The following is a 17,069-nucleotide window of genomic DNA, read 5'->3' as shown; positions in this document are numbered from 1 at the left end:
AAACTCGTTTTGTGTTTATAATGTGTTGCTTTTTTTAATTTTTGTCATTTTTGAAATTTTTGTCTTTAATGTCTGTATTTTTTTGAATTTTTTTTTTGTTTTTTTTAAATTTTTGTATTTTTTGTAATTTTGGAAATGTTGGTAATTTTTGTAGTTTTGGTTATTTTTGTAATAGTAGCACTGAGTAAAAATAGACTGCGGTTTGCACACAGGGTTAACATCATGGTTTAAAAATCTAAACGGCATGAGTCCGTATTGCTATTCAAGTTCCTCATTTCGAAATATAGAAGAGTTACTCACAAGGATAATTTCTCATTCAACAAAAAAAACCAAACGATCTAATTTTCGAGAATTTTATTTTGACTGCATCGGGTTTGTTATTTTGAAAGAGAACATAAAAGTAGACAAATATTACTCGGTTACAACACTTAGCGTATATAGAACGGAATTGTACAGTTTTCGAAATGTGGCTTCATCGGTGTGCACAGTTTATTTAATATTATTTCACTAGATCAATCGGTTTAATGAGGACATTTCTAAAATGTCGCAAAAACGCCGTCGAGGTGTTCTTCTAATGGCACAAAAGTTGGTAAATATGGTTTCGTGAAGAAAAAAATCATCCATCTCTTTTGGACTTAACGAGCAATAAAATTTGAAAATTACAAAGACATTTCTAAATTGAGGCAGTGGCTAAAATGATCAATAAAAAACATCACAAGCAAATTTGCACTGGTATATTCGTACACTTTTTCTTTCATTTTATTCTATCTAAATTCGTTGCTGGGAGGTTTTTTGACTGGACAGTGGATTGATTTTTTTTATCGTACGGTTATCGAAAGAAGGCAGTATTTTGGTTCTATTAACAAATAACTAGAGGAAACTAGCACAGTTTTCAGCGCACCCAAACACGGTTTCTTCTCTTTTATAAAAGCTACAGGAATTTTAACTTGTATACTTACATACGTTTTCAGGTTTTTACATATTTTTGGTTTCATTTGGGACTCTAGTTAAAGATAAATTCTTAATCTTAAAATCCCTAACTGCATCTAAATCTCTTTTAAAAATAACTTAAGAAAGCTTTCTGTGTAAAAATAGAGATTTTCTGATCTTCATATTGCTGTGTTACGTTTAGGAAAAAAAAAAACTTCGTGAACTAAACTCGCATACACACATTACATCGGGATATTCTCGATAATAAATTGCCTGCCTTCAGCGTTTGTTGCTGTGGTCGTTCGAACTGCTGATGATCTTCTAGTGAAACGAGCCAGAACGAGGTCTGTGTCTCGTAGTAATGGCAATGACCCTTTCCGCCATTACATTCGATGAACGGTGTGGCACGGAAGTCTTCTAGACAGGAACCAGGTCCTGATAGAGACTGACCTCCTCCACCATGGCCGTGGGAAGTGTGCTGTAGAGAAATTTAAAGTAAATGTAATTTTTATCCATAATAACTCTCCATAAAATCAAACTCACCATCAAGAAACTGTATCCGATCCACAAACTATCCCAGCCATTCGGGCAATTTGGAATTGCCAGGGTTTGACTGTGCACAGCTATCACATTAGCAGGAGCCTCGCATACTGTGCACCTCGAAATGTAAGGACGCATCTCGTGTTCGGTAACTGGCATCATAGGAATTGGCGCGGATGTGGACAACCAGTACGTCCTGTCGTTCCTTGAGGCGTAGTTGCATACATTGTTTTGACCGCATGCTAAAATAGGCAGTGTTGAGAATTTACGAACACAAGATCCTGCGGAACCCAAATCTTGGTTGTGAGGATAATCGTTGCCATCAATGTATAACAGCGAATAACCATCCCAAAGTTTGACGTGTCCTGGTTCACATTGTGGAATTTCCTCAGACTGACTGTGTCGGACCAACAAAATTCCGGTCATATAATCAGGAGCGTGTGTACATGGTTGACCCGGCTCTCCCTTTGGACCAGGTGTTCCAGGGAAACCATCACGACCAGGTCGACCTTCTAAACCGATTTCACCCCTAAGACCCTGAAGACCTCGGGCTCCTTCCAGACCACGTAAACCAATTTCTCCAGGAGCACCTGGAGCCCCGGGAATACCAGGAGGTCCTTGCAAACCAGGTAAGCCTTTGTCTCCCTTAGGACCATCGTAGCCTGGCGGACCAGGTGGCCCGTTCCGCTGAGGAGGCAAAATTGGCGTTTCACCTTTTTGACCCTTTTCTCCAGGAGCGCCGTCCAAACCATTTGGTCCTCTAATACCTCTATCTCCTTTCTCACCGGTCATACCAACTAATCCAGGAACTCCCTCAAGACCTTGCGGACCACGTTCACCTTTGATACCTTGAGGACCATTAAAACCATCACGCCCATCTCGACCACGGTCACCTTTATCTCCTTTAGGACCCGGAAAACCTGGTGGTCCAGGATTACCCTTTTCTCCTGGGAAACCTCTATCACCTTTAGCACCTGGCGGTCCGAGGAAACCATCCTTGCCTGGACGGCCCTCAATACCGGTATCTCCCCTGTCACCCTTCTCACCTTGTCGACCCAACGGGCCAGGTAATCCAGGTGGGCCCTCAGGACCCGCCAATCCAGGCAATCCTTTATCACCTTTCTCTCCAGCAGGACCCAAACCACCATCGCGACCATTTTTACCAGGTCTTCCTGGCAGACCCTTCTCCCCTTTAACAACTGGACAAGGTTCACCCTTTTCTCCTTGAAGACCAATATCACCTTTCATTCCAGGCAATCCATTTAGTCCTGGAGGTCCCGGGAATCCTGGTGGACCTGGTACGCCTTGTGTTCCCTTTAGACCGACCTCACCAACTAGTCCAGGTAAACCGACCCTTCCAGGTAAACCAACGGGACCAGGAAGACCAGCTTCGCCCTTATCTCCTTTCACATCCTGTACAGAAGCCGGTGTTCCCTTTTCTCCAGGAATACCTCTTTCTCCTTTCAAACCCATGTAGCCTGGTGGTCCCGGAGGACCAAGGTCTCCCTTTTCACCGCGTTCTCCTCGCTCGCCGATACGTCCCGCCTCTCCTTTAGAACCTTTCTCTCCATCAAGGCCTGGTAATCCTGGAGCACCTTCAGGACCTGGGGTACCATCCATACCAGGAGAACCGGGAATTCCTGGGAGACCCGAATTGCCTTTATCTCCTTTCATGCCTGGGAATCCAGTCACGCCAGCATCACCCTTCAGTCCATCAATGCCTGCCAATCCATTCAATCCAGGGTTACCACGGTCTCCTTTTTCTCCCGGTGGACCTGGTCGTCCGTAGCCAGGAAGACCGGCATCACCCTTTCCTCCCGGCACACCATTTAATCCAGGACGACCATCCACTCCTCGCAATCCAGGAGCACCAGGTTCTCCCTTTTGTCCCTTCTCCGACGATGAGCCAGGTTCGCCTGGCATACCAGGAGCACCCGTAAATCCTCTGTCTCCTTTCTCGCCAGGCAGACCACTGAGACCATCTAATCCAACAGGACCAATCAAACCTTTGTCACCTTTAGGACCAGGAGGACCTGGGGGACCAGTCAAGCCTGGAGAACCAGTTAGACCGTATTCTCCTTTGTCTCCCTTTTCACCGCGTTCACCTTTAGGACCTTGTAAGCCTGGCAAACCTGGAGCTCCCGGCAAACCTTGAATACCCTTGCGTCCCAGGAAACCTTTCTGTCCGTCATTACCAGGAGGACCGGTATCACCTTTCTGGCCTGGCCATCCAATAACTCCTGGAGCGCCGACGTCTCCCTTCAACCCTGGCAGTCCTTTCACACCATCCATACCTGGTCGACCAGGAGCACCCGGAAGGCCAGCAGGTCCTTTTGGACCAGGTTCACCTTTAGGCCCGACTGTTCCTGGTAAACCTGATATACCAGGAGTACCAGCATCTCCTTTCTCTCCTGGATATCCAACAATACCTGGTGGACCTGGTTCACCGCGATCTCCGCTACCACCTCTATCGCCTTTCGGACCACGAAGACCTTGATTACCCTTTGGACCTGGAGGTCCTACCATTGACAAACCAGGATCACCTTTCGTTCCTTTAGGTCCGGGTAGTCCAGGAATTCCTGGATTGCATTCTTTACCGGGATTGCCGGGGAAACCCATCGGACCTGGATTACCTTTTTCTCCTCTCGGTCCAGGTAAACCACGCGGACCAACTGGACCAGGCGGCCCCTGTGGTCCTTGACTACCACCTAGTCCTGTCAATCCTCTATCACCCTTATCTCCTTTCTGGCCCATAACTCCAATTGGTCCCATAAAGCCCTTTTCTCCAGGAGCACCAGGGGGACCCTTAATAGCTGCTTCCAAATTTGGAGGTATACTTGCACAACGTCCTGGCTCTCCCTTCAAACCTGAGTAACCTTTATCTCCCTTCTCTCCGGGATATCCTGCATTTCCTTTGAAGCCTTGCTCTCCTCGGATGGATTCACCTGCTTTTCCTGGTGTGCCATCTCGTCCTGGAGCTCCAGGTGTTCCATCTATACCTGGTTCACCTGGTCTTCCTTTATCTCCCTTGATACCGAAACTACCTTTAGGACCAACAGGACCACGTGGCCCGAATGGTCCAGGCTCACCCTTCACACCAATAGGGCCTGGTTCTCCACGATCTCCCTTCATGCCTTTCTCAGGCTTAAGTTGATCCAAATCTACGATTGCAGATTCTCCTCGTTCTCCTGGCGCTCCAGGTACACCATTCATACCAGCTTCACCCTTGATGCCAGGTGCACCACGAGGACCAGGACTTCCATCAACGCCCATTTCACCAGGATATCCACGTTCGCCAGGTGTACCAGGAGATCCTGACCTGCCTGGGGGACCATCATATCCACGCTCACCTTTTTCTCCTTTCATACCTGGTCGACAGTCAGAGCAGCGTCCTCCAATTTCACCCTTTTCTCCTCGTTCACCTTTTAATCCTGGTAACCCCGGACGACCAGAATCACCTTTATCTCCATCACGTCCTGGGCGTCCCGGAAGACCAGGGCGACCCTCTTTTGCATCGCCAGGAGCACCCAAATTACCTTTGAAACCACGTTCACCTTTTTGTCCTTTCAAACCCGGGAATCTGAAATTATTTCAATCAAGTGGTGAATCTTTTCTCATAAATGCTAAACTAACGACTTACCCGGCCATTCCTGCGTTTCCTTTCTGACCAGGAATTCCAATTCCAGGCTCTCCCGGTTCACCTCTCAAACCTTCGGGTCCTGGTGCACCCGGGAATCCTCGGGGACCTTGAGGACCTGGAAGACCTACGGCTCCAGACTCTCCTTTCTCACCTTTTTCTCCGGGAATACCTTCGGAACCTGGACGGCCAGGAATACCCAGACCACCTTTAGGTCCAACCTGTCCACGTGGTCCTGGTTCTCCGGGGAATCCATCCATTCCTTTTGGTCCTTGAGGTCCAGGATGACCTCTTGGACCTTTGGGGCCTGGTAAACCTGGGCGCCCTTCTCCACCACCAGGAGGCCCTTGAGGTCCAGGAATACCTTGTAAACCAACAGCTCCATCTCGACCGGGTTCACCTTTTGGACCAGGATTTCCTTTGAGACCATGCAAACCTTCAACGCCTCTATCTCCTTTTTGACCGGGTAAACCAACAGGACCAAAGTTACCATCACGACCCTTAAAGAATAAAACCATTATTCGTTTGCATAGATTTTAATGTTGATAGAAATTACTCTTATTCCAGGTTGTCCGGGTAAACCTTTTTCGCCCTTCAATCCCCGGTCTCCTGAGGGTCCCCTTTCACCTGCTTGCCCTTTCTCGCCAGGGTAACCAGGAATTCCACCATCACCTTTCTCTCCTTTTTGACCCTGTGGCCCAGTTACTGTTTCACTACCGGTTGCAGCGCCTATTTCCACTCCCTTTTCACCCTTTTGCCCCTTATCTCCTTTGATACAGATACCTTTTATACCCTTATCACCTTTAGGACCAAGTGGACCGGGAATACCTGGCTGCCCTGGTCTTCCTTCGAACCCTCGTTCACCGGATTCTCCTTGCCGTCCCTGAAGCCCTTCAGCACCATCTTGGCCAGGTTCACCCTTCTGACCTTTGTTGTAGTTTTCCGGATCTCTCGCAGGTTCTCCTTTGTCACCTTTGTCTCCCCGCAAACCGGGATAACCTCGAGGTCCAGGTTCACCTTTCAAACCTGGTAGCCCGGGAAGACCGTCTGTTCCATTGCATCCATCAACACCAGGAATTCCAGGTGCCCCCGGAGCACCCGGTAGCCCGTTTGTTCCAGGAACTCCCGGATAACCGGGTAAACCTTCCCGTCCTCGGTCACCCTTGGGTCCCATCGGCCCAAACGGACCAGGCTCACCTTTCGATCCTTTACTACCGGGGAGACCTTCCGCTCCCGTGAAACCTTGCATACCTTTCGGCCCTTGCAATCCCGGTGGACCAGGGAATCCCCGGTTACCTTTCTCGGCAAAGCATTTCGGTAAACAACATCCACCTGCACTGGAACAATTTTTAGGTGGGGGCCCTTGAGCACCAGTAACTGTATCTATTATGTTATAACTAGGATCGATGTATGGCTGAGCTGGCCGGTCATATTCTCGTTCGTTGCGGTTGAATAAACCGACGCCTCCCGTCAGATCTTGCCAAAATTGCTAAAAATTGATGGGGAAAACCAAAATGTAACATACCATTATTCGATGCAAATACTGATCACATTTTTTATAGCCACTGATAGTTACCGCATATGTGTGCTGTCCAAACCACACAAGAAGCGTGGTTGTTATTAACCTAAAAATAAAAAGAAACGTTAGCAATAATTGAGCATCGGGTGGCATAAAAATAACGAATATGTATGAGAAGCCAATTCAAATCTTGGTTAGTGAAAACAGTGTATCAAAGTTCAAGTTGCAAGTGCCGACCATTGGGTGCGATAAGGCGCTTCTGCGTATTCTTGGCAGAAAACTTTCTCTTATCGCTGAATGAAACATACAGAAAATTACTGAATGAGCTTGAGGTTCCGCGCGCGCGTAACTACTCGGTGGAGAGGATATCCATAAGATATAAATTTTGCAGCTGGTAACAAATGAGTTTTGGGATTTGGATAAATTGTTACTTGGTGAGATTTTTCAGGGGTAAATGACTTTTTTGTGTTGCTAAGAACAACTCTAATATTTGATGTATGATTTTACATGCCTATCAGGGTGGTCCGAAAAATGAGTTTCAGACCTTGGGGCTCAAGCTGTTCCTAAAAACCTTGGGGCTCAAGCCGTTCCCAAAAATAGCAGAGGTCCCCTTGTAAATTCATAGCTAAACCGACCAACTCAAAATAGAGGCAATTTAGCACTTTATCAAATATGTTTAAGCAAAAAGGTACCTACATATATATCTCACTTGTAGAAAACATAAAAATATCTGATTATGAAATATTCCAGCATTGATTAAGGTTTTATAATGTAAGTTTGAATGATTGTGTGATATTTATTGAACCAAATCTGCATCGTGTTTCTCAATAAAGCAGCTATTCTCAAAATTTGCCTCACGAAACGGCCGTTTGAAAAATTGTAGTTGTCTTTTTGATTTTTTTTAAATATTTTAGCTCGGCAATTTTTTAAAATTCCACATCGAATTCTACTCAAACATGGCCCAAATAAGCTAGTTTGACAGTTATATTATGAAAATAGCTTAGCTTAGCTTAGCTTAGCTTGATTGACTACTCATATCCACCTTGAATCATTGAACCCGAAATGCACCTTAATGTGTCTTGATAAAGAATTTAAAAGTATTCTATTATACTCTGTGGTTGATTTCTAAATTTGGTTTAAATATGAGTCAACACATTTCGGATTCCAAGATCGCAGGCGTGGCTCAGTAGAACGAGTTCCACATCGCCAATGGTTGCTACTCCGTGATTGACCGAGGCCATCAATTTTGTTCAGAGGTCAAATGAACGGAACCTGGGATTGGCTACACATTCACAATGCACAAAACTGATGCTCTCTCTTTGAACATCAATAACGGCGCCGGCCACGTCCTAGTAGTCAATGGATAGATTGGAAAAGGTAGGAAAGGATGAAAGATCAATTTTATGCCTTAGGACCGAGGTCACCTCTGCATCCTAGCAAAACAATTATCGTTTGGAGGTTTGGGTTCAAGGATTTGATTGGGAGACACTTTTGACTAGTGTGATCAAAACTATTGTCACTACACTACTGAAACCTAAACAAAATCTGCCTTTATTTTGAAGTATTTTCAATGAGATTTATTTCGCACCTAAAATCAGTAAATTTATGGATTAGATAAACTAGTTGAAAACATCTTTACCGAATTTTGAAGTCTATTGCAAATCAATCACAAATGTTACTAAACTTTACTCTTATTTAATTGATTGATTTGGTTATTTCTGAATTGGTCGACTATTAAATACTGAAAAGTCGACTATTAAATACTGAATACTGAATACAATTAATTTAAACAAATAAAAAGCGTTTATTTGTAAATTTTTTTGCATATATGGTTACTTTTTGGGCGATAACGCTATCACATAAAAGATACTAATTTTTTTCCTGATTTTGCTTAAATGCTTAAAGAAACAACGGATAATGGAAGGAATTGGTCATTTTTTTTATTTTATAATTTATTTTGGCTTAGCAATCCCTACCTTAATGTAGGAAAGACGCAGGACGAATTTTTCAATTGTTATTTCATTGCGAAAGCGCGTTTAGTAAACACCATTTACTTTCATTTTTATTTAATTTTACCTTCATTTTTAAGTCTATGACAATTGACATTCTAAAATTATTAATTAATTAAATTTCATTTATTTTGTTACATTACTTTGAAATTATTTTTTAAATAGGTTTTGAACTTGTTAAACAATCAATATGAGAATGAGTTATTATTTCATAGATGTGTGTCTAATTGCCATAGCAAAAAACATAGCTATTATAATAAACACCTTAGACCGTAAAATAATAATTTAATAAAAACGCAGACTATAGATTTCAAGAATTATATACTTTCTCAAATGATGTTTAATGATTCTTGAGACTAAATTTTCTGGTATATCTTGATGTTGTTTTAGTAGACATGCAAAACAGTATCAAAGTCGGCTGACATTGGCTGTCTGACACTGATAATTTGCAGCTCTGGTTCAGTCTTATGAAAAAAATCTTATCGATTGATGGACGAAATCATCAATATACTTGTTGAAAACACTCGACTCATATCGGCTAGCATAAAAGTTTCTATGCAATCCAAGTTTTGAAATGTTTCCAAAATTCGGAACGAAATATTTCCTGCCTACAAATATCTACGGTGTCAAAACCTCTAAAATATGTTTTTTTTTTTTCAAATTATTATAAAACATCATTTGAGAATGATGAATAATAACTAATAATGCATAAATTTGCAAAGTACTTATCTTTACATCGTCCTTAGATTATCGGAGAAGCTGGATTTCAGTCTAAGTTGGTCCGGGAGGCGTAGCACCAGTCCCCTTTACCGCAGCGTCTCAAAAACTTAACACTTATTCCTCCGATTCGAACGCCGAAAATCCACTTTCTCTTCATTAAACACTACAAAACATTGGACCACTATTAAACTTTGTAAACGTTATAACTGGATTTTTGCTAAAATTTCCTGTTTTTTATAAATTTTCGGAAGCAAGGAAACAAAGGAAAAAAAACGCGGCCGATCCCGGGCACGGCTTACTGAGACCTCCTTTGACAGTTATATTATGAAAATAGTCGAAAAACAATTCCAGAAACCACACGGTATTTAATTTCAAATTATAGGTTTTGGAATCATGATTTGGCAACTTGAAATTCACATTTCGAAATAAGAATTTGCCATTAAATCTCAAATTCAATATTTCACACTATTAAGTCTTACACCTTTCCAGTGAGAGATGTACTAGCTGTGCTAGATTTGGACTAAATACGTGTTTGAAATCTACCTTTTTCTAAAAGCTATCGATCTTCGTCTATAATTTTTTCTTATTTTCGTATTTCCCTTTCTATCTTCCTTTCTTCTCTCACAAAGTGTTAAGTTAAGCCAACAATTGTAAACTACAAAAATCGATTTTGGCTCCTTAAAGCCTAATGGTATGAACCGTTTCAAATAAAGGAATTGTAAAAAAAGACAAATACCTGAATTCTGACATTTCATCACTGATGCTAATCATAATGCAGGGAACAGAATTGTGAATCCTCATTTGAAAATTAGAAATTTGGCACTAGCAGGGAGATAGCACAAAATAAAACATATTTACAAATATCAGGAAGCTAAACATTGAACATTTGAATTAGCCAAACACGTTCTTGAATGTTCCTGAAGATGAATACACAATTGAGTGGACTCTAGTCAGAATAAGTAATTATTGACGAATTTAAAACGCCATAGTGCTTTATGAATTTATGAAACGTTTCGGCGGCTTATGCTGTTAAAATATAGAGGATCTAGTTTGTTCAACAATATGAAAAATTCTAAAGTTATTCATTATTCATATAAAATCTTTAATATGAATATCTTAGAAATATTTCTTAGTGTTGCAAGGAATATAAACTAACTTTTTTCAATCAATATTCCCTACTTTAGAAAATAAACACTTGCATATCACGAACTAGAGTTTTAAGAAAATAATTTATTGCATATTTGGACTCAACAAATTATCTTTGTTATTCTTAGTTAAAAACCAATGTACCTTCATGCAATTTCCTAGGTCCTCCCACTGTTCCCATGTTCTTTTTTTAATTCAAACTTAACCATTTGATAGGATTTTAGCCATTTGTTCTGTACAGGCTTTCTCATAGAAAATGTCAGTTTTTTTAATATCCAAAAATTATCATAGATAGACCATAAAAATAACTCTAAAACTACATATACCTATATGAAGGTAAAAAGTTAAACTTTCATATAAACAAACCCATTTGCTTCTAAATGCTATCATTTTATCAGGAGAGGTGTTTGTTTGTGAGTGTTCGAAAAAACAGATATTTTAAAACTTTAAAACTACAGTTTTAGTAGTATAAAAATGATTTTGACAAATTTGGGGAAACTGAACTGCACTAGTTTGGCAATCAGTTTTTTTTCTATTAACTTTCTTTTTTAGAATTCAAGAATAAACAGTTTAAATAAGTTTAATGAAATTTTAAAAAAATAATAATTTTGAAACAATAGTTATCTTAGGTACTTTTTGAAGCATAACTTATTTTTTTGCTGTTCTAAAAAATCAGTCAATATAAAGGAACGTTAATATCTGGTGAAAAAAACGATCAATTGAGTGAGCGAAAAAAGGGGGAGGCCTTGCGGGGGGGGGGGGGGGGGGGTATAAACAGTTGCAAATGAGTCTACAATATAAGCTACACACTGCTGCTCTTTCCCCCATGCATTTCACTGAAAATTATTTAAAAAAGTATTAAACAAGAGATGAACAACGAAAACTTTCTAAAAGTTTCTCTATATACTCATTTCATTATCTTTCAACACAACTTACACATCATTTTATAAAACAATCAGCAATTCTATAATATGCGGAAACATGTTGATTTTTTTTAATATGTAGGTATATCTGGTTCTAAATATTAGCTTTCTGGTGTTTTATAAATTTTCAAGAGTATTTTACTTTTCACCGATTAGGCCGATAAACTACCTAACAAACATAACTAACGGGCATTAAATTCTTCATTGGGGTATTATACTAAATCGTGATTTGGAAATTTAGGGTTATTATTTTAAAATTTGGAAACACAATATATAAAATCAACACTTTAAATATAAATTAGGTAGAAAATACGCTTATCAAAATCAGTTTCAGGGCTTGTGATATAGCTCAGTTGGCAAGTCAGTTGCTTTCTGAGCCGATGTCCGTGAGTTCGAGCCCAAGAGTAAACATCGATCACAGTTGTACCGGATAAGTTTTTCAATAACTTGTCCGCCAACTACATCGTTGATATAAGTCGCGAATGACATAAAGATGTTAAAACGACTATAATCGAAACAAAAAAAATGAAAAAAAAAATCAGTGAACAAATATTTCAAGTATTTCAGTGTTATAACCATATTCACCCCCCTATATGACTTTCTAAAATTTGTCATTTCATTAAAATTCAAAACAAAATCAAGAATTTCGAAGCTCTGAATTTGAAGCAAATATAAAATGTAGAACGATTTGCTCGTGTTAATTTAGGCATATGAGGGAAATTAGTGACAATTTAAAAAAAAAATTGTCCCTACATTTCATTGATAGCAAATACAAAGTCAACAGTCAACAACACACTTTTGTTGAGTTACTTATCAACAAATGTTATTTGGTATAATAATTCAGTCCAGGGAATCGCAAGTTACAGCCGCTTGAGTTTGGGGGACTGGGTACTGAGAATAGTTCCAACTTTTTATAGAAATTCGATCTTTTGCGGGTATTTTATAACGGTTTTTTGCCGCTTGAGGGGGAGGGATCATCGCGAGCACCACCGACACCCCCCCTCCCCCCATAGAACAGCGTATGAGTACACGGCATGCGGCTTGAGTGTATTTATTGCTTTAATGATTTTTTATTTACAGTCTAAGATTATTTCATGCAAAAAATTAAGATTTTGTGCTCAAGCAAAATGATGATCTTTCAAGTACCGTCAACTGGGGCAACATGCAACAATTTTCAACTTCAATGGCTTCTATAAAAATTTATCTTCACAGTTAATCCTACCCCTTATGTATCAAAAGTTATAAGGATGATGGGACATCAAATTGGCGTTGTAAGAAAAATTATTGGTTTCTTTAGTAATTTTTTATTTTCTAAATCATGCGATTTCACCCTCCTTAGAAAATGGGGTAACTTGCAACAAACCTTTTTTAATGAAAAATCTTATGAACACGTACAAAAATTTACAGTTTTGATATATTTGCGATGCCCTAAAGACCATTAAACATGACAACACTAATTGCAGTAATTTTTTGGTCTGTAAAATCTAATTTTCCCATTTTTTCTGAAAATAGGGATGCTGCATACATTTTGGGGTTAAATAACACTTCGAAAAATTCTAAAAGCTCAAATCATAAAAATAATCGGCTTTTCCAGTCTGTTCACGGATCCAAAATACCTTTTTTTCTTATTCCGACGTTTCGTTCTTTATTTGAACTTTTTCACAGGAATCTACTACAAACATATTGTGAAACTAATTGACAACAAAAAGGTAGTTAATTATAAACTTACGGAGAATTGTGGTAGTGCTACAAACTAGTGATCGGAGTGTTTTTGTTTTTTTTAAGTTGTGTTTTTGGAGTTCTCTCTAGACAGTAAATTTCCCTTTTTTAAATATTTTTTATACTTTTTTAAAATGATTCCTTATCTAAGTGTTTCTTTTTAATATTTCTAGCGTTTTGATGGTAAAAAGTGTCCAATTAATGTATGCAATTTAATTTCTAATGATCCTCCAGACAAAGAAACACAATTCTCTGTAAGTTTATAATTTACTACCTTTTTGTTGTCAATTAGTTTCACTATATGTTTGTTGTAGATTCCTGTGAAAAGTTCAAATAAAGAACGAAACGTCGGAATAAGAAAAGAAGGAGTTTTGGATCCGTGAACTGACTAAAAAACCCAAAAATCTTCCCGTTATACAATTTTACCAGTCGTAAACAATTATCTACCCATGAAAAAATGCGAACTTTAGCTATAGTAACATAAAAATAATTGTAAGGATGAATGAAATTTCAATGTTTACAAACGCGTGATGCAAAACATTCATATTCCAGCACATGGAAACGAGATTTACAAGGTGTTTGTTTGATTTGTATTTAGTTGCATTTTACCCCATACACCTAAATGAATTATAGAAATATTTATTTAAACAAAAATGGGTGACTGTCCGAAAAATATTTTTACACCAACAGTGTTGGTATAGCGTGAGGAAACCAGTCAAAAGTTTGTTGGTAATTTTATCAAGCCAATCCGTCATACTGGGTAAAGTTTTCTTCGGCATCAAAAAATGTTAAAATTTGTACATTTATTGCTTGATTTTTCAAATTTTGTATAAAAACAAAAAATTTGAAAAAGCTAGCTTAAGATGCGAGAAATTATGTCATCATCCTTCGTTATCATGAAAAGATGACTTTATTACAATACATTAATTAAAAATTGATTCAGTATGGTGTTATATGAATGTTGCATCGAACCCCGCTGTTGCATGATGCCCCGATTGACGGTATCTAATAGAAACGTAAAATGTACAATAGTCATGATTTTACAAGACGGCTATTTTTTTTTATTTCAAAAGAAAACAGCGTTACTAAAAAAACTAGCTTTACATAATGTTTTTTTTTTTAGTTTGAATACATCTGTGTTCATAATCGATGTTTTTTGTGAAGTATTTTGTCATAATTTAATTGTCATGATAAACAAATTCATAACCTCAACCATTTTGGCCGGAAATGCTTGAATGCTAAGGACTTATTGGAAGTAAGCTTTCCTATAAGCCATATTTAACCTATATGCTCTCGACGGAAACCTTTTTTATCTGAGACGTTTTATCAAACTTTTAATTATTCGCGTCTTTAATAGGGAAGCTTATGCCGTGTTTATAATGTTTTATAATTTAAGGCGATTTTAAAGCAGTTGGCGCATGGAGTTAAAGAGCCATAATTTAACATCTAGAAAAAAAATTGCAGTTTGTTGATTTTTGCATTAACACTGAAAGGCCCAAAGTGAATTGTTATAAATTTTTTACTTGCCTCAACTTTTGAGCTTCTAAATTCTTCTTTCGCTTTCCAAATTGAAAATTCAATCAAGTGACTAAATTTTTTTTCCGTAAATTATACATATTTGCACGAAACAATGTAATTTGTTGTGTTGATTAAGAAGATTTCAACAGTATATTTTAGTGTTCAATAACGGCAAATCAGTCCATTTTTGTTTTTATTAACGACATTTAACTTATTCCGACGTTTCGGTGTTTATTGACACTATCATCAGGGATCAAAGTTGTCGTTGATTACTTGTTTTTTTTTTGTGAAAACCGACTGTTCGGATTATTAAATAATCTTTATTTAACGTAGAACCAATTTCAAATTCAAAATTTAATTTTTCTCCCTAAAACTTTCTATGAAAAGCGCCGTTCTGTGCTTTTCATAGAAAGTATTGAATTTGAAATAGTTCCGACAGTACTTTTTAACAAAAAAAAAAGAAGTAATAAACGATAACTTTGATCCCTGACGTTGGGATAAATTAAACGTCGTTTATAAAACAAAATTGGACTGATTTGCCGTAATTTGTAATTTTTTCTCAATTTTCAGAAACTCCTAGAAACTTTTGTTATACAACAGGTCTTGGGCCGTCCAAAAAGTAAGTTCAATAAATTCAAAATTAATTTCTGGGATCAGAACTAGCATCACAAATTTTACGAAATTAGGATTGTCTTTCGCATAGTTAAAGGAGTTAAAAAAATAATTTTCAACAATTCATCATTCGTGTCTTTTATTTTCTTGGCTGGACCAACGCGAAAAAGTACAATCATCAAAATTTTATCATTCAAGCAACATGGCTTCGCCGCTCGGTCAGAACATATTTTTCCTTCAACTCCAACGAATCACTGAAATACGAATCTCAGAAAATCTTTGCATTCAGTCGCTTTCAAAGTATGCAGACTTGCACTTTGCTCACCAGGTTCATGACAATGCAGTTTTGGACGAAGGGATAGAAAAAAAACCCTCTGAGTTCTGTGAATTTCTGTTCATTCCTTTCCAACAGCCGCAGACGATTACACTTTCGGAACTCAGATGGACATTTAAATTCACAGGTGGTGGCAATGGATTCAAATTGTGACATCCAAAACTGTTAAACTATCTACTGGAAAAGTAACAAGATTCTCACCATTTCACAGGGGCGCCCATTTTAGTGGCGGCCCCGGAAGCCCCAGGTTGAGGGCTCGCTCAGAAACTACTAGCAGCTTATCGTGGCCAGCTTTAGGCCGTCACACCGTCAAAGGAAATTTGAACTCTCTCTCCGAACTTCGCGCAACGCAGCTCCTGAACACGTTTAACACTTGGTGGTGATTTTTTTCTGGCAGCTTTGCTTTGATGATCGTGGTTCCGGACACTAATTGGTGTATTTTTTTCGCGTTATTGCACTTTGGCCACCGATGCTCGAAGGCGTCCTATTTTTTCCCCCACAACCACAACAAGATCTTTCCTATATTTAAAACTTCTTTAAATATATTTAAGAAAACAAATGTCAACACCGCGCGTAACCCCTACCGGATTAGAATTTCTTTTTTTTTTTTGCTTTGACGGGACCTTTCCTGCGATCTAAGAAACACTAATTTAGAAACATCACTAATGATAATTCATTCCGACGAGGAAAACTGTCTCAAATTCTGCCTTGTTCTTAGATGCAGAAAGTGATTTCCCGCGCAGAGCGCCATCCAATTTTACGATTCTGTTATTCCACGTGTTCCTAATGGGCTCCGACTCACTTCGCGTAGATCCAGTGTCAGATCCCGTTCAAGCAAGTGGAAAATGGGAAAACCGTCGCCTCTTACAATGAAGAAAAAAAAAAAAAACCTTCCAATATATGTTGCAACAGTTTTCCCTTTTCCCACTGTCCAAGTCTTCAATGTCACTCCAGTTGAGCGGCCGAAACGCCACGATCGCGAGAAGTTTCACAGAACCCTAAGAACCCACTCCGAAAAGGGCGATCCTCGAACTATCCAGCAGGAGGGAAGAAAAATATACAAGGAGAAAACCCACGAAATACACACGTTTTCTTCGAGCGGAACTCCGACGGGCGGCCACACTTTCGATCTAACGCGTCCGATCGTTCACTGCTTACTGACTCGATCTTGGAAATTTTAGTGTTCCCGTAGCAGGTCCCGGCCCGGAGTTGCGCGCGACTGCAATCTTCTTCGGCGACCGAGAAGGAATCAGGAAAACCGAAGGAATCCGGCCGGTAGGGATGATCGAAATTTCAGCATTTTCGGCATTGGCTTATGATTTTGAATTTTTTAAATTGGAATTTTGAATTGTGATTTTATCCTATTCTACCTACTGACTTCTACTTCTCAACTCCGATACTTTATTTGTAATTGTAGTTGTTCTTTATTGATTAAATCTCAGCCCATCGATAGTAAATCATA

General features: G+C 39.1%; 1 protein-coding gene across 7 annotated transcripts; it reads right to left on the bottom strand.

Moving 5' to 3' along the window:
• Nucleotides 1-339: 339 nt before the first annotated feature.
• LOC129759080 (collagen alpha-1(IV) chain-like) lies at nucleotides 340-16,812 on the bottom strand. 7 transcript variants are annotated; one of them, XM_055756497.1, is made up of 7 exons: nucleotides 16,695-16,812; nucleotides 15,809-16,141; nucleotides 6,684-6,732; nucleotides 5,664-6,596; nucleotides 5,111-5,607; nucleotides 1,474-5,050; nucleotides 340-1,408 (listed from the first exon to the last, which is right to left on the bottom strand). In XM_055756497.1, exons 2-7 carry the CDS (start codon nucleotides 15,826-15,828, stop codon nucleotides 1,154-1,156), a joined length of 5,331 nt encoding a protein of 1,776 aa, XP_055612472.1. In that variant the 5' UTR covers nucleotides 15,829-16,141; nucleotides 16,695-16,812; the 3' UTR covers nucleotides 340-1,153. The 7 variants fall into 7 exon arrangements, with proteins under 7 accessions (XP_055612472.1, XP_055612469.1, XP_055612470.1 ...); XM_055756494.1 differs by having other exon boundaries at nucleotides 15,809-16,187; nucleotides 16,695-16,773; XM_055756495.1 differs by having other exon boundaries at nucleotides 15,809-16,242; nucleotides 16,695-16,760.
• Nucleotides 16,813-17,069: the final 257 nt, after the last annotated feature.

The sequence above is a fragment of the Uranotaenia lowii genome, unplaced genomic scaffold, assembly GCF_029784155.1.
Source record: "Uranotaenia lowii strain MFRU-FL unplaced genomic scaffold, ASM2978415v1 HiC_scaffold_1004, whole genome shotgun sequence".
Lineage (NCBI taxonomy): Eukaryota > Metazoa > Arthropoda > Insecta > Diptera > Culicidae > Uranotaenia > Uranotaenia lowii.
The sequence above is the reverse complement of the archived record's forward strand: the minus strand, read 5'-3'. Positions and strand labels throughout refer to the sequence as shown.

What these genes read in the sequence shown, in the direction of transcription:
- LOC129759080 (XM_055756497.1), bottom strand. Translation starts at nt 15,828, where the DNA reads ATGGGCGCCCCTGTGAAATG. An exon ending in TTGGACAGCACACATATGCG is followed by an intron (nt 6,597 to 6,683) that starts GTAACTATCAGT and finishes ATCAATTTTTAG; the next exon opens with CAATTTTGGCAAGATCTGAC. An exon ending in TCGGATACAGTTTCTTGATG is followed by an intron (nt 1,409 to 1,473) that starts GTGAGTTTGATT and finishes ATTTCTCTACAG; the next exon opens with CACACTTCCCACGGCCATGG.